Raw genomic sequence first — 24,992 nt, 5'->3', positions numbered from 1 at the left:
AATACACTGCCAATATCCAATTGGTGTCCCTGATTTTACCATAAAAATACAAAGATATCAACCATAAAACAACGAACCAGTCTTTAGCAGAGCTCAAATAAGCATTTGAGAGAACCTCTTAAAATGTCAGGTAGTATGATGGAAAACAGTTAGTAAATATTGCCATTAAAAAAACATTTTTGAATCTTCACATTCAAAGTTAGTGGTGCTAGTGCTGGAGGATGGCATAGCCTCCATTTAAAACACTGCAGGTCTTGGATTCATGCACCACTCTGGGAGCCTTAGGACATAGACTAAGGGAGTGCTGCACTGGCAGAGGTACCGTCTTTTAGACGGGACGTTAAACAGAGGCCCATCTGCCCGATTAGGTAGGTGTTAAAAGTCCTGTAATGCTATATGAAAAAAAAGCAGAGCAATTATTCAAATTGCCTGGACTAAACTCCTCCCTCAACCATCATCACCAAAACAATCAACTGGTCACTTATCTCACTGCTATTGTGGGACCTTATTTCTATCTTTGCCTATCTAATAACAGCAACTATACTGTTAGTAAAAAAAAAATTGGCTGTGAAGTGCATCTGGGCACGAGGACATGAAAAACACTATATACGTGCAAATATTTTTCCTTCTGCATCAAGCAGTCCCAGATTAAGTAGAGCAATGTTATCCAATACGTTAACCGGTAGTCATCTGTACCTAATTGGAAATGCAGGACTGGATAAATGTAACTTTGATTAATGAATAAAAAATGAGTAACACCAATGGCTATGAGATCTCAGCATTTATAAGTACTTTACCTTTTTGGTAAATTGGTTGCTAAAATGGCAATAACAACAACTTGTACTCATATAGCACCTTTAACATAATGAAGCAGCCCAAGGCACTTAGCAGGAGCATCAAACAAAAACTAACACCAAGCCACATAAGGAGATATTAGTGCAGATGACCAAAAGCCAGTCAAAGAAGTTTTAATGAGTGCCTTAAAGGAGGAAAGAGAGTTGAGAGGTAGAGATATTTCGAAGGGAATGCCTTGTCAGCTGGATGCACAGTTGTCAATGGTGCAGCAAATAAAATCAGGGATGCTCAAGAGCCAGAAATGGAGGAGCATGGATATCTGAAGATTGTAGGCTAGAGGAGATTACAGATATAGGGAGTGGAGGGATCATAGAGGGATTTAGAAATTAGGATAAGAACTGTAAAACCCAGGCATTGCTGAACTGGGAACCAATGTAGGCCAGCAAGCTTGGGGTGATGAACAAATGGGACTTGGTGCAAGTTAGGAAATGGGGAGAGTTTGAATTATGGCAAGTTTGCAGAAGGTAGAATATAGGAGGCCTGCCAGCTGTGCATTGGAATAGTCAAGTCTAGAGGCAAAGGCATGGATGAGGATTTCAGCAGCTGATAAACTGAGGCAGGGCAGAGTCAGGCGATGTTTTGGGGACAGAAATAAGTTGACTTAGTGATGACACAGATCCGTAGTCAGTAGGTCATCTCAGGGTTAAATGCGGCACCAAACTTGCGAGCTGGTTCAGCCTCAGACATTTGCCAACAAGAGGGGTGGACTAGATGGCAAGGAAATGGAGTTTATGGCAGGGAAGGAAGACAACAGCTTTGTCTTCCCAATATTTAGTTGGTGGAAATTTTTGCTTATCCAGTTCTGAATATCAGGCAAGCAGCCTGACAATTTAAAGACAGTGGAGCAGTCGAGAGTGGCAAGGGTGAGATAGATCTGGGTGCCGTCACAGACTCATGAAAACTAACATTTGTTTTCAGACAATGTCAGCGAGGGGTAGCATCTGGATAAGAAATAGGAGAGGGCCAAGGATAGATGGTGGGGGACACCAGAGGTAATGATGCAGGAGCAGGAATAAAAGCCACTGCAGATGATTTTCTGTCTACGACGCAATAGATAGAAATGGAACCGAGCAAGTGCAGTCCCACACAGCTGGATGGTGGTGGAGAGACATTAGAGGAGGATGGTGAGGTCAACTTTCTCAAAGGCTACAGACTAGTCCAAAGAGGAGAGATAGTTCACTAGGGTCACAGTCACAAATGGCATCTTACAAGAGTCATTTTGGCACTGACAGAAGAGTAACCTGTTGTGAGCGTTTCAAACATGGAGCTCTGGAAAAGTTGGGCATGGTTTCAGGAGGTGACAGCACATTCAAAAACGTGAGAAAAGGGAGGATGGGATTTGCTGGTAGTCTGCAAGGAAGCAGGGTTAATGGCTGATATTTTTTGAGGATGGGGGTGATGACGTCAAGGTAAAAATCAGAGCCCGAAGTGTTTTTTTGCATTGTACGTGCCTTACCTTATTATTTACTGCTTATTTACTATCTGTTAAAATGGTGCTAGAGAGGTGAAAACCCATTACTTTAGCACTAAAGAAAAATTATATGGAGAGATCAGCTTAACCAATAAGAATAATTGACACAACCAAATTTCACACCTGACCTTACAACCAATAGTAAGACACAAATCTGGATCCCAAAGGTGAAAAATCAGCATGTGCACGAAAGCATCCTGATATATTTTCAATCCCCAAAATCTTAAAAGTAGTCTATGTTGAGCACTTTCCCACAGAATAAACTTTAAAAATCTACATGAGGTTCAAATAATTAAATTACATTGGAGAACATTCCAGCCTGTCCAAACCATGTATGAGGCTTATAAAGCCCTTGCTAATCTGTCATTGCTTGCAACATGCACTGAACCTAATTTCAGAACAAAATATGCATTCCTTTGTCAATTTAAGCACTAGTCACAACTAAATGACCAAATTAGTTCGATTTAGTCTTGTAGTAGGACTCTAGATCTAAGGATGCAAGAACATGGCATTGTACTACACTTAGTGAGGAGGCCTGGTAGTAAAATATAAATAATTAACAGTTGTACCTCAGCACTTGCCATTTTATAATTTACCAGCAGTTTAATTCTACAACTTCTGAAATGCGATTTATAACAAAAAAAAGAAAAACAGCACCTGCTTTGTTCCCATAATTTCTAAATAGGAAGCTTTGTTTCTTTTCCAAAAATGTTAGCTTTAGGACTATCAGCTTGCTACATGGGTTTATCCAGCATTACCCAGGCTAATACTGCAGTAAATCAAAACAAATGCCAAGAAAGGGCTTGGCACACTGTGTGAAATAAATACGTCACTGTTACATGTTAAATATTTGCACAGAAAATAAAACTACATCACCCAAAACTGCTGTGGAGCAGGGGAAAGATTAAATGCTTGCTTTACCTTCCAAAAGCAAATTGAACACAAGCACATTTTACAAACTTTACCCCGAAAATCTCTGAACATGCAGCAACACCTTGGTACATCACATAAGTGGCCATTCTCAATGCATTCAACTGGACAGTGAACATCAGCAACATGTACAAACAAGATGAGAAACAATAGCTCAGTATCCCATTGGGGAATGCGTTTACTCAATGAGGAACTGAATTTCCTGGTAATTATACTGCAATGAAGAGGGTGTCATTCAGCCTAAAGTCGAATAACCGACATGCACTAATTCCAGAGTGATAGAGAGCTGCCAGCATAATCAATGCCTTTATTTAAAATCTGAGGGGGATAACTTACTGGAGTAAATAGTTAAACAAATATCAGAAGCAGAAACCGAGTGATAAAGCAACTAGACATTATGAACTCCCCCCTCGATTTAGACTGGCACTAACCCACCCACTCTATGACACCTCTGGTTTCTATTAGCTTTGGAACACTGATATACTTTTCTCTGGAAGTGGTGTTCTGAGTTTAGATTGACCCAAGAAAAGCAGTACAAAAGTGATGTAAGAGAGCTGCAGACAGGAGCTGAGATTAGACTCACTTGGCACATAACAGTTAGCAGAAACTTCCATATTGGGGCACTGCTACTCAGAGGAATATTGGTCTGATAATAAGGCCTGAGCAGTTAGCTGGGAGGCACAATTTCTTACCACATGGTGGTAGACATAAAGCTGTTGATGCATCTTTCGATAGTCCAGCTAGATAAGGGGGTCTCTTTTGGCAACAGATGTTTCCTGTTGTCCAAAATACAGGAAAAACAGCCTATTTGTTCCAAGTGCTGCTCTTCTGGCCAAGTAATACGACTGTTACATTGAGGGAAAGCTGCCATTACAAAAATAGCAACAGAGACGGGGAGCTAGCTATTTTTAGGTGTTGCTATGGTCTGCAGTGGGTTGGTTCACCAACATGCTCATCAGTGACATAATTCAGGTCCCAGTCCAAGATTTCACCTCTTGGCAACTTCAAAGAGAGATACCAAATTCCCCCCAGCCTGACAAGAAAAGTGGCTATTTCTTCTCCACTTGCCACACCTCAGTTGGCAAAGGTACTTCTGAGCATGGTGTCTGTGCATGAAGATCAAGAGGGTTCCAGGTTTGAGCCTAGCTTCAGCTGACTTAGTTGATCCAACAGTGAAGATACAATAATGGTGACCTCAACATGTGTAGGAGACACAGGTGGGTCTGGGATGCAGGGAAGGCAAGTCTGCCACAGTGCTCCTCCTGATCATAATCCATCAGTTTCTATTGGGCATGCTCTCTGTGGACAAATAGCCCACTGTACAGGCTCACCAAGCAGCATGAGTTGCAAAGAGGTGGAAACAGGAAAATATCCAACTAAATAGAGGACAGTCACCCTGGGGCACCTGTACACTTTCCACTCACAAAACACATCAACATACTCTAAAAAGCAAAATAACCTGAAATAAAAAGGCAGAAAATTCTATAAACACTCACCACGTCAGATAACATTTGAGGAGAGAGAAACAGAGTTAACATTTCTAGTTGATGACCCCTCAGAACTGAAAAGATATTAGAGATTAACAGTGTTTAAACAAGCACAGAAGCAGGGAAATATGAGTATGGAATGGTTGTAACTTGCCTGGAAGCATATTTCCTTGCTCACTCAGGGATAGGAAACTGCACAAGATGACCAAAAAGATTACTGTCATAGAGTTATCATAGCACAGGAGGCAGCCATTCAGCCCATCTAGTCCAAGTCCAGCTTTCTGTACAGCAATCCAGTCCTATTCCCGTGCTCTATATGCTTGTAGCTCTGTAAGTTTATTTCCCTGAAGTGCCCATCCAATTTCCTTTCAAAATCATCGATAGTCTCCACTTCCACCACCCTCCTAGGCAGAGGGGTCCTGGGCATTGCCACTCCGTGTAAAAAATTTTTCCCTCATGACCATGTGTTTCTTGCCCAAAATATTAAACATGTGCCTCGTAATTCCTGTACCAACAGCTAATGGAAACAGCTTTTCTTTGTCTACATTATCTAAACCTGCCATTATCTTGTATACCTCTATCAGATCTCCCTTCAACCTCCATTAAACAAGCTGTTTTGAACTTAAGGTCAATACAATTCATTTAACAGTACAAAAGCTAACTAAAAAGAGACAGTAGTAAGTTGATAGTTCAAATCAACTTGAGGCTTGATAGATTACTTTTAACTGTTAGTTAGTCTCACTATCTTTAGGCAAGCTGAGTGATTGAGCTAGCATTAACTGCTGGATTTTGCAAATTTTTTTCATACAGCAAATTATCTCAATACTGACACACTCTGAGACCCCTCGCCCCCACTTAAATGCTAACACATTCCCAGAAAACCCCTGTAAATGCTGATGCACCCCCAGAGGCCTCAAGCAAATGCAGACATGCTCCTTGGGACATCCCTCAATCTAATTACAAAAGGCAATGTCAGTTACCCAATGGAAATTATTGATACACACAGAAGCTGCTTTTCCATCAGTAAAAACCAACTGCACGAATGTACTTGTAAACTAACAAATACAGAAAAGATATAGGAGGCAGAATTTGAAAAAAATGTGCTCTAAAATACAGGACGCACAGCCCCAAAGACAAAACATGATGACCTTACAGATTCTATTCCAAAATCCTGAGACTATGAAATAAGTCATTTATTATTTGGAAATGTACATGAAGCTGAAATAATGAAACATTTCAACACAAGAAATCAAAGCAAAAGTATCAGGTAAGAGAGTATCAGAGTATCAACATTTGACTAGATCTACTGCATGAATGCACTTTGCACTACATTGAAGCCTAATTGCACCATTAGAATTGGTCAAGTTAATAGAAACAAGTCTTTAAATGAATGTTTTTAAAAAGCACAGCACTTTTAAAGAAATGTCTTACAATGAAAATACATTCTTGAATGGATTAACTACAGCTGCTGGCTCTTCCTAACATTTTCACTTATGGTACATTTTATTCCAGTGACAACACCTAAAATGAATACAATCTATAAGAATTGGTACTCAAATCTGTGTTTTCTTTATTCATTCACAGGATGTTGGTTATCACTGGCAAGGCTGGCATTTGTTGCCCATCCCTAATTACCCAAGAGAAGGTGAAGATGAGCCGTCTTCATGAACTGCTGCAATCCAAGTGGTGCGGGTACTCTCTCAACGCCGTTACGAAGGAAGTCCGAGGGATTTGACTCAGTGACAGTGAAGGAACGGCGATATAGTTCCAAGTAAAGATGGTGTGTGGCTTGGAGGGGAACTTGCAGGTGGTGATGTCCCCATGCATCTGTTGCCCTTGCACTTCTAGGTGGTAGAGGTTGTGGGTTTGGAAGGTGCTGTCAAAGGAGATTTGGTGCGTTGCTGCAGTGCATCTAGTAAATGGTACACACTGCTGCCACTGTGCATCGGTGGAGGGGGAGTGAATGTTTAAGGTGGTGCATAGGGTGCCAGTTAAGCGGGCTGCTTTGTCCTGGAGGGTGTTGAGCTTCTTGAGTGTTGTTGAAGCTGTACACATCCAGGCAAGTGGAAGTATTCCATTACACCCCTGATTTGTGCCTTGTGGATAGGTTTTTGGGAGTCAGATGGTGAGTTACTCGCCATAGGATTTCCAGCCTCTGACCTGCTCTTGTAGCCACAGTATTTATATTGCTGGTCCAGTTCAGTTTCCGGTTAATGGTAACCACCAGGATGTTAATAGTGGGGAATTCAGTGATGATCATGCCATTGAATTTCATGTGGAGATGGTTAGATTCTATCTTGCTGGAAATGGTCATTCATGCCACACAAGTGCTAGGCAATGTTTCTTGTCACTTGTCAGCCCAAGCCTAAATGCTGTCCAGATCTTGCTGTATATGGGACAGATTGCTTCAGTATCTGAGGAGTTGCAAATAGCCCTGAACATTGCACAGTGAACACCCCCACTTCTAACCTTTTGATGGAGGAAGGTCATTGTGGAAGCAGCTGAAGGTCGTTGGGCCTAGGTTGCAGAACCCCGAGAAATCCCGCAGCAATGTCCTGATACTGAGATGATTGACATCCAATAACCACAACCATCTTCCTTTGTGCTAGGTATGACTCCAACCAATGGGGCTCCTTGATGTTACACTCTGTCAAATGCTGCCTTGATGTCAAGGGAAGTCACTCTCACCTCTTGAGTTCAGTTCTTTTGTCCATGTTTGGACCAAGGCTGTAATGAGGTCAGGAGCTGAGTTATCCTGGGTAGAACCTAAATTGAGCGTCAGTGAGCAGGTTATTGTAAGTGCCACTTGATAGCATTGTCAATGACACCTTGTGTCACATTGCTGATTATAATGTGTCACAAGCCATCAATGGCATACACTTACCTGGTGATCTGAATTTAAACAAATGTCACAGTGTGCTTTGCATTGCCAGAATGAAATACAAGAGATTTAGGATAGAAAGGAGAAACTTCTTTTACACAGAGGGACGTGAGTCTGTGAAATTAATTTAAGAATCAGTGTTGGAAAGCAACACCACGGCAATGTTTAAGAATAGGTTAGTTAGGAGATTGAAAGAACGTTGAATCAAGGATCTGGAGAAAGGATTGGCACACAAGATGAGGACTACTGACATGTAGAATAATCACCAACATAGAGTGGCTGTTCAAACAGCTGCTGACATTATAACTTCTATGTAATTCACAAAGTGGGAGCACCCACAAGGAATTCTGCAGTAGGGAGAGGAAGGAGCAAGACTAAACAAGATCATAAACAGGGTAATATGTAGTTTTAAAATGCAGGGCAAGAGGTTGCAAAGCAAAGTTATTTTGGAGAGGATTCAAGGACTAGTGGCTGAAGACCTGCATCCAAAGGTGCAGCAAGTAATCTGGAGTCAGAAGACTAGTGTGTGGGCTGGAAATTACTAAAAAAAAAAGAACCCAAAAAATGGCTTCTTTCACAGGCAGGCTTCTCAAACTGTTTTACAGCCAATTAAGCATGTGATATTGTTCAATCTGTTTTTGTGATTTCATTTGAGGAATAAATATTGGCCAGGACACCAGGGATAACTTCTCTGTTCTTGCAATAGTGTCACAGGATCTTTTACATCCACTCAAGCAGGCAGACAGGTATCAGTTTAATGTCTCATCCAAAAGAAGCACCTCCAGTATTGCACTGGAATGTCAGTCTGGATTTCTGTACTCAAGTCCTAAAGTGGGACTTGAACCCAGAACTTTGTGACTCAGATGCAAGAATGCCTCCCACAGTGTCACTTGAGTGACAGCTGACACTAATCAAATAAAATGAGGTGAGATTGTGAAGGAATGCGGACACAAACAAGAATGCTGGTGTAGATTCAGTGAGACACAAGGATCCAGAGGAACTGGATGAGAATGAACTCTCAATGCTCTTTCCAAGAAGACATGAACCAGAATTCTGCATTTGCTAAAGTTTGTAAAGGATGGAAGCAGGTGAAGAGAACGTTTGAGGAATTGATAATGAAGATAATGCAGGCATGGATGAAGGTTTTATTAGCAAAGGAAATGAGATGATATAAGTTGGCCTGGTATAGAAATGGAAGGCAGGAGCTGGATGTTGAGTAGGAATGTCAGCCCAGGGTTGAACATAATATGGAGCCTGTGCAACATCAGCTCAGTTGAGTAAAAAACTATGAAGCTTGAAATCATATAAATGTTGGAGCGAACCAAACAGATTCAATTCCGTCATAGATTTGGGAAGTTCAACTTATCCAGGATTTGATGTCAGACTGGCAATTGATAAATACAGTAATAGCCCTAAAGTTAATGGTTTCAGTGGAGGAGGAGAGCTGATGCATCATGAGCAAGCATGAGAAAACTTGCAGATGGTATCAAAGGACAGCATATAGATAGTAAAATAGGAGGGTGCCAGGGAAGGGGGTTTGAGGTCCACAAGTGGCTTTACAGGCTCAGACAGCCATGGATTTGGAATTTTTTGTAGAAGGTGAAGCTGAGGAAAGGAAGGGAAGAATCTGATGGGAGGGAGGCAAGGCAAGTTCAGGTGCATGAGAACAAAAGGGGATCAAGGGAGGTACTGAAGTGGGAATGTGACTTAAAGATAATGAGCATCTTGAAAGGCAAGAACAGCAAAGAGTGAGGTAGTCCAAAGCTGATAACAGTGTAACCTGAAACAATCTGAAAACTCTATACCAGTCTCAGAGATTACACAAGAGCCAGCGAACTGAATTACTGCCTTTTAAGTACTAGTTATCTTTAACCAGTAATATTGTCTGTTTAATTTGATATTAAGCCAACTTAGTGGATCAAAGATTTCAGAGGAACAATGCAAAACTGTTGTGATTATATTACAATCTGAAATACCTCCTCCAGAATTACAAATATATACACAATGATTAAGAGTGTTCCTTTCAAAGGAAATTCCAAATAAATAAATGGGTCATAGTAGTTGACTTTTAATCTCTGACAACTTCTATTCAGCCAAGAAGTTAGAGAACAATTCAAACTGCAGGCCTCCATCCAACATGATCAATCCCATTTAATGATCAATCGAGCAGTGAAAAAAAATTGTTCCCACCCATTCTCTACCTGCCAAGATAAACCCCAGCACTTCAAGAGCATTGATGGTGACATTTTTGGATTGTGTGCTCACTGTTGTTTTGCATCATATTTATGCCACAGAAACAGACCATTCGGCCCAATAGGTCTATGTTTGTGTTTATGGTCCACATGAGCCTTTCACCTTTCTTCATCTAAATCTTCATATATTTCAATTCCTTTCTCCTTCATGTGCTTCTCTAGTTTTCCCTTACACCAGACACCTCAACTACGCCTTGTGGTAGCAAGTTCCACATTCTCAACACTCTCTGGATAAAGGAGTTGGTTTCCTGAATTCGCTATTGAATTTATTGGTGACTCTCATATTTATGGTCATTCGCTCTGGACTCACCTGCAAGTGGAGGCATTTTCTCTACGTCTACCCTTTCATAACCATGAAGGCCTGTGTCAGGTCACTCCTCAACCTCCTCTTTTCCAGAGAAAACAGCCCCAGCTTAATTAACCTTTATGATAGGTATTACAACTCAGTGGTGGTATCATTCTAGGAAATCATTTTTTGTGCCTTCTCCAGTGCTTGACAATCTTTTTTAAAAACATGGAGACCAGAACTCTTTATCACTTTCTGCATTTTGTTGCAGTCCTTCTCTGCATTAACTATACACCCCAATTTGGCATCATCCACAAATTCTGAAATTGTACTTCGGATTCCCAAGTCCAAATTGTTTATGCAAACAGTGAACAACAGGGAATTCAGGACTAATCCAGCCAGCACCATTTACCACCTTTTGCCAATCTGGGCTCTGATGTTTTTTTTGTAGTCAGCCTGCTATCCATTCTGCTACTAGCCCCCCAACTCCACATATTTTGACCTTAGTCATGAGTCTATTATTTACCTCATTGAAGGGCCTTTCAATATACATAATATATAAATTATATGTTACATATTCCATGTGCCAGGATCCAGTATTAAACAGGTGTGTGACCATCTCCTCAAACAGGCATTTAGATATTTATTTCAGTGTTTTATCCAGTTACACAGCAACCTGGAAAACTGATCTCTACATCCTCAACTGTACTGAAAAGTATGGATACACAACTTCTGGTTGTTGACAATTCCTGGTATAAACAGATAGATGTATCCACACATCACTAGTCAAGATCTGTCAATGCATGAATAAAATATTAGTACTAGAAGAGTAACAGCTGAAAAGGAAGAGCCAGAAGAAAACCAAATAACGTGTTCTGAAACTCTGATACTGCAAGGAAGGTGGGGGGGTGGGGTTGGTCATTTTCAAATCTTTTTCATTTGGTCATGCTCTGAACTGTATTTTCACAACTCTGATTCTGAGATCAAAGATATTATTCTATTACTGGCATCAGATCTTCAAATGGTCACACAATAAGAGCAGCTACTCACTCACTCACTCTAACAAAGTCCCCTTTAGCCAAAGACATTGTTGAAGTGCCCATTAATAGCATATTTACACTCAGTGCAGAATGCTTTTTTACCCGACAATAACTACAAAACTACAACCGACCTGCCTGAAATCCAGTCTGCAAGATGGTAGCCCCAAATCAAAGTAGTACCCCAAGTCAGTGATTGGCAAAAGCCTGGGAGCAGACCACCACCTTTTGACCTTCAGATCAGGGCTTAGTTGTCAAAGTATTAAAAAAGATTAAACAAAGAACTAATTCATTTCGCATTTTCATTAAAAAGTTCTAATTTTTAAAACTAGATTTGGAAAATATATAGGTCAGGTTATCACATGAAACTTATCACAATTAACATGAATTTTACCTATAAATTAGGACAAAGTATGTTATAATTAACCTATTATAAAAACTACAACTTCTCTGGGAAACTTTACGGCCACAAACTTTTGTAGAATAGCATAATGGCCAATGTCTTTCCCAAGCAGAAAATGATGAAATAAGACTAAGAAAATGGTCTATACCCCCATGTCTATCAGTCTTTTTCTTTCAAAATACTCGTGGTTTATTAGGGAGCCTGACAGTTTTTCCTTGTTTTCCCCCGACTCTTCTATCCTGCTTTAATTGTTCACATATCCTCCGGGTCTCAGATGCAGTCTTTTTTCTATATTATCTCTTATAGTGCCTTACCTTGTCTTATGCTATCACCTGCCATTTAATCATCTCTTGTTCACTACCTAATTACTTCATCGACTATTCTTTCCCTCTCCTATATGTGCTCGTTTATCCTCGAACTGTCACCTGCTTCTAGGCTGTAACTAGGGTCACAAGACATGAAATGTTAAGCCAAAACAAAAATAAAAATACCTGGAAAAACTCAGCAGGTCTGACAGCACCTGCAGAGAGGAACACAGTTAACGTTTCGAGTCCATATGACTCTTCAACAGAACAAATGTTAAGCTATCCCTTCTCTCACAACAGGTGCTCCTTGACCTGCTGAACATTTCCAGCATTCATTTTTATTTAAGACTTTCAGAATCTGGATTTTGTTTTTTGTTCTAAGCATGTGGAGGGCAGCATTACAGAACATTTCCTATGCCTCCAAGTGTCATTGAGGCAAAAAGGCAAGCAGAGTGCAGAAAAAAGTTGAACTAAATGTATAAAACCACTTATTTTCTATAAAGCACCTTTCATGTAGTAAAACATCCCAAGGTGCTTCATAGGAGCATGACTGGACAAAAATTGACAATCGCATCAAAAGAAATATTAGGATGGGTTTTAAGGAGGATCTTGAAAATGGAGAGGTTAATAGATGAGTTGCAGAGATTTGGGTCTATATGGCTGAAGGCATGGCAGCCAGAAGTGGGGATTGGGAGGGCGGGGAGGGCAGTGCACAGCAACCCAGTTAGTGGAACACAAAAATTACAGAGGCTTGTAGGACAAAGGAACTTACAGAGGTAGAGAGGAGGAAGGATTTTAAAGAGGATGCAAATTTTAAAAAGTCAAGGTGTTAGTAGACTGGGAGCCAATGTAGATCTGTGAGCAGGGTGATGGGTGAACAGGTCTTGGTGCGAATTTGGATACAGACAGAGTTTTGGATGAGCTCAAATTTATGGAGAGTGGAAGGTGGAAGAACAGGCAGGAGTGAATTGGAATAGTCAAGTCCAGAGGTAAGATAAGCATAGATGAGGATTTCAGCAGAGATGTTGAGGCAGGGACTGAGGTGGGCAATACTATGGAGGTGCGAATAGGTGGTTTTCATGTTGGAGACGTGGAGTTAGAAGCTCAGCTCTGGGTCGAATGGGACGTTGGGCTTGTCAATAGCTTGCTTTAGTCCAAGATGGTGGCCAGCAAGTGGAATGTAATCGGTGACGAGGGAACAGACTTTGTGGCCGGTTCAAAGACAATAGCTTCAGACTTCCCAATGTTTAATTATAAAGCGATCTGACAACTCTCAGAAGGTGGAGAAGATAAGATAGGTGATGGTGAGGTAGAGCTGGATGTCATCAGCACCCATGTGGGTCCTGATGCCATGTCTATGATGAGGTTGCTGAGGGGCAGTTTGAGAAATAAGGAGAAGCCAAGGATATATTCACAGGGAACTCCAGAGGAAACAGTGAGGGAGCAGGAAGAGAAGCCATTACAAGGGATTCTCTGGCTATGACCGGATATGGGAGGACAGAAGGAAGCAGGATGCAAGTGTTAAGGTATACAAGGAAGTGACTGGAGATGGTCTTGTCTACGAGAAACTGTGGGACTAAAGAGGACATGTGAGATGGCAAGGTTAAGGTGGTGGTTGTGAATATTGGTAGAAGTATTTTTATGGATGGAGGTATTGAGAGAGAACATGAAGGCAGGGGACTCATGGAGAGGGGCAATGAAAAGTATGATCAATGTCACATAAACCTCACTAAAAACATCACATTCCTTCAAATAGGAAGGAAACACTCAATTTTTGTGAAGACATCTTCCTACTTTATTTCACCACAACTCTACATTGATTCCATAGCAAGTCAGGGCAATATCTATGGAACAAACAGACCAATTGAGATTTCCAGTGCGAATCCTTCTTCAAATCTCAAGGTGGCTGGTTCTCTCCACAGATGCTGCCTGATCTACTGAATGTTTGGTGATTTTGTTTCAAATCTCTGGCACTTGCATTTTTTTCCCCCTGTGTGTCAATGACTTGAATTCAACCTATGTTTATATCAATATTCAGAACAAAGTTGGCCTAACTGCTAACACACTGAAGATATCCAATAAAATTCAACTGATCCATAACTGCATTCACACAACTGCATTGTACTGATTGAAGTGTTTCATATATTTGCATACATTATTTGTTCAGAAATATAAACAGTACAGATTAAATGCACTTTCACCAAGTTGGTCAAGGGCATGTTGACATCTGCTTGCTTTTTGTCAAACACCTTCAGACCCAAAGAAGACACCCCAGTCAATCATACCAAAGAGCTAAATTTTCAGAGTTATTTACCTCCCCAACTTGAAGCTTCTACTAAGTGGGTTTGATTAATTCTTGACTGGACCACTGGTTGCATGCTGGGGGAGGGGAGGAAAGGAAAGATACAAAGGCCAGACTGACTTTCTTGCTTAACTCCACTTCCTGCCTGCCAGACACACACAAAAAAAAGCAGAAACTGCTGCATGGATGGAAGTGCCAAGTGACTCCACCCTCCTAGCTCGGAGTGCTTTCAGCAGCCAGGAGTAGACAGAAGAAGATATTTCAGTGTAGGCTATGTCAATGAGATAGTGGCTGGCTGCAACTAGCTCCAGCATGTGCCAGAATGGTTGATAACCAAAACAAGATAGACAATGCCAACTAGATTTAGAGTTTCAAACATATTACATGTCATATTTATTAATCGGATTCTAAAAAAGCTAGTTTTGGTAATCTTTACCATGAAACCATTGTCAATTGAAATGAAGACCCATCTGGTTCACTAAGATCCTTTAGGGAAGGAAATCTGCCATCCTTACCTGGTCTGGTCTACTTTCAACTCCAGACCCACTGCAATCTGGTTGACTCTTTAATGCCCCCTGAAATGGCCTAGAAAGCCACTCAGTAGTATAAAAATGCAAAGTCTACAAAAAGGAATGGAACCAGATGGACCACCTGACATCGTCCTGGGCACCGGAAACAATAATGGCAAACCCAGCTCCGTCGACCCTGCAAAGTCCTCCTTACTAACATCTTGGGGCTTATGCCAAAATGGGAAGAGCTGGAACTCCCTCCGAAACAGCAGTGTGGGTGTACCTACACCTCATGGACTGCAGCGGTTCAAGGCGGCTAACTGCCACCTTCTCAAGGGCAACCAGGCAATAAAAAATGCTGGCCTAACCAATGATGTCCATGTCCCGTGAAAGAATTTTAGAAACGACAAATCGTCAAGTAGTGTACACTGTTTCTAGGCATTACCACTCCATTATTCCTCAAGAGTCTCCAGTCCCATTTATTAAAAAAAATGAGGAGGCAGAGCACAAAAGATCAATGCAATCATTTCAGAACAGGAACTGCACACTAACTGAACAATACTCCAGCACACAGTGCTTCACAAACTGGTGGTTTGTCGAGTCCTACCTACAATTTGCACATCCTTGAGCATAAGCAACAGTCAGAGGTTGTTTTAATTCCTGTTACCAGTTTCCAATGTCAAATAAAACAGAAAATGTTGGAAATCTATAGGTTAATCAAACAACTATTTCTCATTTCCAACATTAGCAATTTTTCTATTTATCCCAATTATTCCCTAAATCTGAGGTGCTGAGTGGAATGAATGAATTAATGCTTCTCCATAAGGAAGGCATGTAAGGGAGAGGGCTATCCAAGACTCCTGGTTTGAGGAAATACCACTCAAGGCCTGCATATAGACTGTATAAATCATGCATGCAAGTTTCTTCCTCCACACTTTTAATTATCCTCGAAGGTGCCAAATCACACCAGGAAATAGTCCTAAGGGTACTAATGGCACCTAAATGGCTGTACCACATGCGAGTTCAATGTCAACGACTAGCGTGAGGACTGTGGCCAGGCCAGATGCTGTCTCCACCCAAAACTCATAGGTGCATATTCCAGGACAGTGAGCAAAGGAAACAATGGCTGATTCCTTCCTACTCTTAATGTGGGGACACTTAAGTAAACACACACTCCTCAACTGAGAGCAAACCAAGACCACCTTATTCTATGAAGTTTCAGTATTAACCAGATACTGTAATCATCCATTAACCTATGAGTGGTGTGGAAAATTATATGCGTTGCTTGAAGTAGTCGTCTCAATATTTAAGACAGGTTTGAATATTATTGACCTTCACAGGCCATTCAAATTTCCTGTTACAGAGCTGTAACAGAGTGCCTACTGTAGTGCCATACACCACAGGCATGTCCATGCTGGCTGTATACAAACACGTAACCCATTACAAAATTTGATCTACAGAAAATCAATGTTATTTGTTGGATACTGTCCTACTAGCCATAGTCCTCAATACATGAAGTACAGGCTTCAAAAGAAAAATATAACATTTAAAAAAAAAAGTTCAGGAAGCATTCTATTGAAATAATTACATCCTGAATGAGTCATCTCTCAGACCATATTTCGGTCCATGTTACAGCCTCAAAAAAAAAAACAAGAATGGTAGATGCACATTTGAAAACTAGCATTTCATATGATACATACTTGTCTAGCAAATAAAGCTTTTAGAAAGTTTGAACAGCCCATGCAGTGGCTGCTAATTCAATACAGAAACACTAACAAGGAAAATATATGCAAAAGTTCATAAGGGTGCATATACTTTTAAATACAAAAGTGTATTAAATAGAAAGATGGAAGAACTTAATCAGAAGTTGCCAATTGAGAACTGCATTAATCAACAATGATGGGATGAGATTTGCATGGGAAAATAATCCATGGGTGAAGAAGGTTAAACACCAAAGTGCAAAAGATTACAAAATAGAATCTAACCCTGGAAATTGGCTTTGCAGGGCAGAACCGTCAGTGATCAGTGCATCTAGGTGTGCAAGCTTAATGGTGAATTGGAACAAACGTATGCAACCAAAACGGTGACGATTATATATATTGCCACGGTCCGTTCAGCATTTTACTCCCTTCTCCTAGCTCCGTTTGATTTTGTGTCTCTTTTGGCTAGATACAGACAAGCAATCTACTCACCAGCCCCTGCCAGTCATTCTTCAACCAGCTGTTCAAAGCAGCCTCAAAGCCTCAGCTGCTAATCTTTCCTTTCCATGGGAGAAGTGCTTAACCTCACTTTTCTCCACGTGACCAAATCAAAACCTTGTAGCTGTCAAACTGCATTCAAACCGATTTGTGGCATGGCGTGTTATCTTTTCACCTTGCCGTGTGCTGGGGTTGGAATTTTAGCTTCCAATTACATTGCATACATTTACATGACGCTGAACTGACTTAAGCAAGATTACCAATGTAAACCAGACACAATAAAATTCCATGAACATTATTTGGAATGTTAATTGAATACTTTTACCAAACAGAGATTTTGACAGTTTTTCTCAATTTACCCTATTTCCAGTGGCAGGAAGGTACACAAGCAGATGGCATAGGTTTATATAATTGACAAAATAACCAAAGAGATGATGACAATTTTGAGTTATAATTTGGAGCACATAAAAAGATATCGGAACTCGATGCATTAAGGAATTGGTTATATGTGGAAAAACCTACATTTATTTAGTGCCTTTCATGGTCAGAGAACATTCCAAAACATTTTACAAAGGAACAGGGGTAGGTCATCCTGCCTCTAGAGCCTGTGCTGCCCTCATTGCCATTTAATAAGATGACATCTGATCAATACCCCAACTCCATCCACCTGCTTTGGCTCCAACCCCTTAACCAGCAAAAGTCTCAGATTTAAAATTATTGAAGTAGCATCTACTGAAATGGGGGGGGGGGTCCCCCACACTTTTACCACTCTTTGCGTGAAGTATTTCCTACTTTTTAACTTTTGTCCTGAATGGCCTGGCTCTAATTTTAGGTAGTGTCCTCTGCTCTAAACTGCATGACCAGTAGAAATAGTTTCACACTATCATATCAATTCCTTTCAAACATAATGTCCTGCCTATTTTAGTTATTGCCTCAAAACACTCAGTTAGGATTGTTAGACAAGACCTATCTTTACAAATCCAATGAATACAGCCACTGAAAAACTTTTGAAGCATTGTCAGGAATGTTAAATAAAAATGGAAAGGGCAGGTATTAGGATTAATAGGAAAGCAATTTCAAAGGGCTTCTTTCAGTACTGTATAATTCTAAAAATGAGATAACTGCCCGGGTTCCAAGACTTAAATCTTCCTGAGAGCAAGCAACTATAAATGTAAACTATACAAAGTGGTACAGACACTGGAAAGGTTGTTTCACCTCCATGTACTTCATTTTTGGCACAAGTCATATTTCTCTCGAGAAACCCAAGAACTGACCCTGGCAACTTTCTCACTACCTCTCCGCCAGGGCAAAAGACGTTCAAACTTTGGAGAGATTACACTCCTGAAATACGTATCAATTGCACTGATGCTCATTACTCCTGCAACTCACCTAAGCACAGTGACACTCCCTCTCCGGACAGGTAAATAGTAGACTGGCTCCGACACCCTGATGGGCTTGAACTGGAACTTGCAGCCAAAACAGAGAGCCGAATCGCTGAAGAAGGAGACGGAAACGATGGGCCTCTCGAAGATATGGATAGGATCCACGTGGGAGACGATGCAGCCGCCCGGCTGATAGTCATTGATGACAGCGCTGTTGACGAAGCCCTCAGGGATAATCCGGTGATCCACAAGCTTTTTGATGACCAGGTCGTGGACCCAATCGGGGATGTCGTCCACATCTCCCTTGGGATATAGGCGCTCTTGGCCAGGACCTCGCTTTTCCAGCTGTGAGCCGTACGTGTAGCCTTCCCCAAAGAAGTATTTGTTCCGTAACGGGGCCCTGTCCACCGTGTGGTCCCGGTAAATGCCCTTCTCGGCCCGGGAAACCACGTCGTCGATTTGCGTCTCGATCTGGGTACACTGGTCGGCGGTGAAGAGCCGCACCTGGCGGATGCCCTGCTTCACCCGCCGGGCTTCTCCTTGCCGCTCGTCGTCGTAGTCGCTGTGATATTTGCTATGCTCGTACTCGTCGCCACCGCCGCACAGCCCCGGCAGACCAGCCTCTCCCACCTCCGCCTCGAGTTTTCGCTTGCGGCCGTTGTAAGGCGCCGAGGCCGCCCGCTGTTTCTCGCGGTGAGGCGATTGAAGCTTCTCCCTCAAGTCTGCGTAGCCACCTGCCGCCATCTTGGCCGGGGAAGGGGCGGGGTTAACGTGGAAGGGGCGGGGTTAGAGAGTAAGGGCCAAATTATTGTCAACAATGGACCACTGCGCATGCTCTCCACAGCGCACGCTCAGTTACAGGCTCCAGTTGCGTTGCGCATGCTCAGTGCCGGCGGACAGTTACGAAAGCAGTTCAGGTATTTAGCAACCTTAATGAACGAATCATCTTCCGTAAGTCTTCTCCGAATAAACGGGACGCGATTTCCACCTATAGTAATTACGAGCTCCTGTACTTTACATATAATTTTCGCCGTAACTCTCGGCCGCAAACCTTTCCCGGACGGCCTGCAGACCTCTCCACATACGCTAACGCCTCAACCGAACCTCGCAATGGATTCCCCGCCCACAGGCGGCGGTGATTCGTTAGAAGCCGCGTGCTGCAGGGCAGCTGGCGCAATAACTGGCGATTATTGGCCACCTCAGCTGTCAATCAGATTACATCACCTCCCTTCAGCCATCAAGTTCGTTAGACGAGGACTGTCCTGGTCTTTATCGCAACCGTTCGCTCAAGAGTTGCCCTTTCTTTTGCCTGTAAAATTATCCTGACTAAAAATGATATTTATTTATTTCAGGTTACTTTATTGCTAGTTATTTATGAATAGATTTTCCTCTAGGCGCGGGGCGTTGGATGCCACTTGTACTGCCAATGTAAATAATGTAGTTCGCTGGCCAGCCAAGATATTCCAAGAGCAGAGAAGAATCCGGGGTAGCAGCACGTGACTCGAGCTCTGGCTCCAGGCTCAGGGGTCAACTGCTCAGGTTCGCCATGACCTCATTGTAAAGATTTATCCAATTATCAGCTTTCTGCTTTCCCATTTACCATTAGGTAAAATTTCCAGCTGAATCAACTATCAAAACAAAAATTTCAAGCATTCGGCCCATCGTGTCAATGCCAACCCTACTGTATCACTCTTAAACTAACTCCACTGCCTCCTTCTCTCCCCATAGCCCTAATATTTTTTAAGCTTTAAATATTATCCAGATTTTCTCTCTAAGATTCCACGGCCTCTGCCTAAAGAACTTGTTGCAAAACTTTCCATACTGCAGAAACCCTATATGAGGAAACTTCTAACTTACTTCCCTTTGATCAATGTGAGAGGTGGTGGGATCAATCATCATTGCCCACAGTCTTCACTTGTCTTTGCAGTCTCAGCTGACTCTGAGCTCAAAAATCAAGGCTAATGCTCCAGTATAGTACTGAAGGAGTGCTGCACTGCTGGAGGTACTGTCTTTCAGATGAGATGTTTTTCATTTGTATGGCTGGGGAAGCAGTTATAGTTTGATTTTGAGGCTGACAATCCATTCAACGGCTTCAGCTGACAGTGTGAATGGCTGTGATGCTACCAGGAATTGATCTTTCAGGGCAAAAGTTCAGTATATGGGCAATGATCTGATTTGGATGGCCACAGTCACCATTTGAGCTGTTCCTCATGCTCCATTTGTGGAGCAAGTGGCCACATCTTCCTTGGTGATGCATTGCCCAGATTTTTTGTGCAAGGTTGAAACCTGGGACATCACGACTATGGTCACAGTATCACAATATCTTTACAGTGCAGAAGGAGGCCATTCGGCCCATTGAGTCTGCACTGGCTTTCTGAAAGAGCATTCCACCTAGTCCCGCTCCCCTGCCTTATCCCTGTAACCTTGCACATTCTTTCTTTTCAGGTAGCAATCCAATTTCCTTTCGAATACCTTGATTGAACCTGCCTCCACCACCCTTTCAGAAAGCTTGTTCCAGACTCCAAACACCCCCTGGGTGAAAAAAAATTTCCTCACACCACATTTACTTCTTTTGCCAATTATTTTGAACCTGTGCCCTCTAGTTCTTAATGTTCTCTTGAGTGGGAACAGTTTCTCACTATTTACCCTGCCCGTATCCCTCAGGATCTTGAATACCTCTATCAAAACTCTTCTCAGACTTCTTTTCTCCAAGGAAAAGAGTCCCAATCTCTCCAATCTATCCTCATAGCTACAATTCTTTAACCCTGGAATCATTCTTGTGAATCTCCTCTGTACTCACTCCAAAGCCTTCACATCCTTCCTCAAGTATGGCACCCAGAACTGGATACAGTACTCCAGATGAGGCCTAACTTGCCTTATACAAGTTCAACATGATCTCCTTACTCTTGTACTCAATGCCCCTGTTAATAAAGCCTAATATACTATATGCTTTATTAACTGCTATCTCAACATGCCCTGCCATCTTCAATAACCTTTTACATTTACACTGAGGTCCCTCTGTTCCTGCACCTCCTTTAGAGGCTCACCCTTTATTTTATACTGTCTCACATTTTTTTCCTGCCAAAATGAATCACGTCACATTTCTCTGCATTGAACTTCATCTGTCACTTCTCTGCCTAATCCACCAACATGTCTATGTCCTCTTGAAGTTCAAGATTAACCCCATCATAACTGGCAACATTTCCAATCTTTGTATCATCTGCAAATTTTGAAATGATGTCCTGCACACCACAGTCTAGGTCATTAATATATACCAGGAAGAGCAAGGATCCCAACACTGACCCCTGGGGAACTCCACTATAAACTTCCCTCCAATCTGAAAAACAACCATTTATCACTACTCTCTGTTTCCTGTCACTCAGCCAATTTCTTCTCCAAGTGCCTCCTTTCCCTTACCAGGTTGTGGTTGGTGATGTTTGCAGTCAGCCATCATCATCCTTCCATCGAGACTGTTGTCAGTTTGCAGGATGTGGAGTGTGTTCCAGTCGGGGCAATGGGATTTCAGACAAGTGCATGGGGTTTTCTTCAGGTCCTGTGTCAATGCGAGTGTTTCATTGGCTATCAGTTTGTGGTGTTCTTTCAGGGCGATGTTTTCTCTGTGGACATCATGGTGTTCAATATGTGCTAGCACAGAAAGCCATTTGAGCTGTGTAGATCTCAATGTCCCAGAAATAATCCTCATGATGCTCTCATAGGTGGATGTATAAGGTCCTGTGGTGCTATTTTGAAGAGGTGCAGTAGGGAAGTTAACCCCCATGCCCTGGCCAATATTTATCCCTCAATCAGCATCACAAAAGCAGATTATCTGGAAATTATCGTATTGCTGTTTGTGGAAACTTACTGTGTGTCAGTTAGCTGCTGCGTTTCCTACATTGCAAGTGACTATACGTCAAAAGAACTTCTTTGGCAGTAAAGTACTTAGAAATGGCATGTTGGGAAAGGACTATATAAATGCATTTTTTTTTTCATTTTAATTTCATCATTGCCTCCAGACCAGATGACTGATCTCTCATCATAACTATACTTTCCCATCCCTGCTATCATCCTGTAAAATCTATGCTGTAAGTTCCTTATAGCTCCAATTTCCTTTCCACCCATTGCTTGTTGTTGAACAAAATTTTCTGGACATTGTTGCAATTTGTAAAATGTAAACAGGACGTCCAGTGTGTTTTGAAATAAATGCTCAATATTTTTGCTCTCAGTAGCAGATTCACCTCCTTTAAAAATTCTGAAACATTTCCTGAAAATAAGAGTTGTTGTTGGTAGTCTTTTCCTACACTTGCCTTCATTGGAGGAAGGTATGTAGTGAGGTTCCCCCAGGGGAACCCCAGGTCAGTATTAGGAGCACTCCTTTCTTGCTATATATTGACTTAGACTTGGGAATGCAGGGCACAATTCCAAATTTGCAGATGACACAAAAATTGGAAGTATTGTGAGTGGCGAGGAAAGTGATGGATCTCAAGATGACATACTTTAGGAAGGATGCAAAGGCATTGGAGAGGGTGCAGAAAAGGTTTCCGAGAATGGTTCTGGGAACGAGGGACTTAAGTGTCAAGGGTAGATTGGGGAAGCTGAGATTGTTTTCTTTACAGAAGAGAAGGCTAAGAGGAGATTTGATAGAAATGTTCAAAATCACGAGGAGTCTGGACAGAGTAGATAGAGAGAAATTGTTCCTATTGGTGGATGGGTCGAGAACCAGAGGACACTGATTTGAAGCGGTTAGCTTGGCAAAAGAATCAGAGGTAACATGAGGCCTCTTTTATGCAGTGAGGGATTAGATCTGGAATGCACTGCCTAAGAGTGTGGTGAAGGTAGATTCAATCATGGCTTTCAAATTAAAATTGGATAATTATCTGTTGAGAAAAAAATTGCAAGGCTATAGGGAAAAGGCATGGGAATGGAACTAGCTGAATTGCTCTAGCAGTGGGCTGGCATTTTTAAAATTCATTTTACGGGATGTGGGCGTCGCTGGCTAGGCCAGCATTTATTACCCATCACTGATTATCCTTGAGAACATGGTTGTGAGCTGCCTTCTTGAACTGCTGCAGACCCTGTGGCATAGGTACACCCACAGTGCTGTTAGGGAGGGAGTTCCAGGATTTTGACCCAGCAACAGTGAAGGAACGGTGATATGTTTCCAAGTCAGGATGGTGAATGGCTTGGAGGGGAACTTCCAGTTGGTGGTGTTCCCATGTGTTTGCTGTCCTTGTCCTTCTAGGTGGTAGTGGCCGTGGGTTTGGAAGGTGCTGCTTAAGGAGCCTTGGTGAGTTTCTGCAGTGCATCTTGTAGATGGTACACACTGCTGCTACTGTTTGTCAGTGGTGGAGGGAGTGAATGTATGTGGAAGGGGTGCCAATCAAGCAGACTGCTTTGTACTGGATGGTGTCAAGCTTGAGTGTTGAAGCCACATTCATCCAGGCAAGTGGAGAGTATTCCATCACACTCCTGACTTGTGCCTTGTAGATGGTGGACAGGCTTTGGGGAGACAGGAGGTGAGTTACTCACCAAAGGATTCCTAGCCTCTGACTTGCTCTTGCAGCCACAGTATTTAAATGGCTAGTCCAGTTCAGTTTCGGGTAAATTGTAACTCCCTGGATATTGATAGTGGGGGAATTCAGCAATGGTAATGCCACTGAATGTCAAGGGTTGATGGTTATATTCTCTCTTGTTGGAGATGGTCATTGCTTGGCGCTTGTACGGCGTGAATGTTACTTGCCACTTGTCAGCCCAAGCCTGGATATTGTCCAGATCTTGCTGCATTTGGACATGGATTGTTTCAGTACCTGAGGAACCGCGAATGGTGCTGAACATTGTGCAATCATCAGCGAACATCCCCACTTCTGACCTTGTGATGGAAGGAAGGTCATTGATGAAGCAGCTGAAGATGGTTGAGCCTAGGACACTACCCTGAGGAACTTCTGCAGTGATGTCCTGGAGCTGAGATGATTGACCTCCAACAACCACAACCATCTTCCTTTGTGCTAGTATGACTCCAAACAGCGGAGAGTTTTCCCCTGATTCCCATTGACTCCAGTTTTGCTAGGGATCCTTGATGCCACACTTGGTAAAATGCTGTCTTGATGTCAAGGGCAGTCACTCTCACCTCACCTCGGGAGTTCAGCTCTTTGGTCCATGTTTGAACCAAGGTTTTAATGAGGTCAGACACTGAGTGGCTCTGGCAGAACCCAAACTGAGCTTCAGTAAGCAGGTTAGTGCTAAGCAAGTGCCGCTTGATAGCACTGTTGATGACCCCTTGCATTACTTTTCTGATGATAGAGAGTAGGCTAATGGGGCGGTAATTGGCTGGATAGGATTTGTCCTGCTTTTTGTGCACAGGACATACCTGGGCAATTTTCCACATTGCCGGGCAGATACCTGTGATGTAGATGTATTGGAACAGCTTGACTAGGGGCACGGCAAGTTCTGGAGCACAAGTCTTCAGTACTATTGCCAGGGCCCATAGCCTTTGCAATATCCAGTGCCTTCAGCCATTCCTTGATATCACGTGGAGTGAATCGAATTGGCTGAAGACTGGCATCTGTGATGCTGGGGATCACTGGAGGAGGCCGAGATAGATCATTCACTTGGTACTTCTGGCTGAAGATTGTTACGAGTGCTTCAGCCTTATCTTTTGCACTGATGTTCCCCCATCATTGAGGATAGGGAACAAAAA

At 42.3% G+C, this 24,992-nt stretch overlaps 1 protein-coding gene across 1 annotated transcript in view; it reads right to left on the bottom strand.

Annotated features, from left to right (window-relative positions):
* Window positions 1–19,400, bottom strand: part of alkbh5 (alkB homolog 5, RNA demethylase) — a 35,315-nt gene extending 15,915 nt beyond the window's left edge. The window contains exon 1 of the mRNA XM_078558401.1: window positions 18,306–19,400. Within this exon, the coding sequence (XP_078414527.1) occupies window positions 18,306–19,042 (737 nt within the window). The 5' untranslated portion in view covers window positions 19,043–19,400. The remainder of the gene's footprint in view (window positions 1–18,305) is intronic.
* Between the last annotated feature and the right edge of the window lie 5,592 nt (window positions 19,401–24,992).

The sequence above is a fragment of the Cetorhinus maximus genome, chromosome 15 (genome assembly GCF_964194155.1).
Source record: "Cetorhinus maximus chromosome 15, sCetMax3.hap1.1, whole genome shotgun sequence".
In the NCBI taxonomy this organism is placed as follows: domain Eukaryota; kingdom Metazoa; phylum Chordata; class Chondrichthyes; order Lamniformes; family Cetorhinidae; genus Cetorhinus; species Cetorhinus maximus.
Note: the sequence above shows the minus strand (reverse complement) of the source record. Positions and strands in the feature narration are given on the sequence as shown.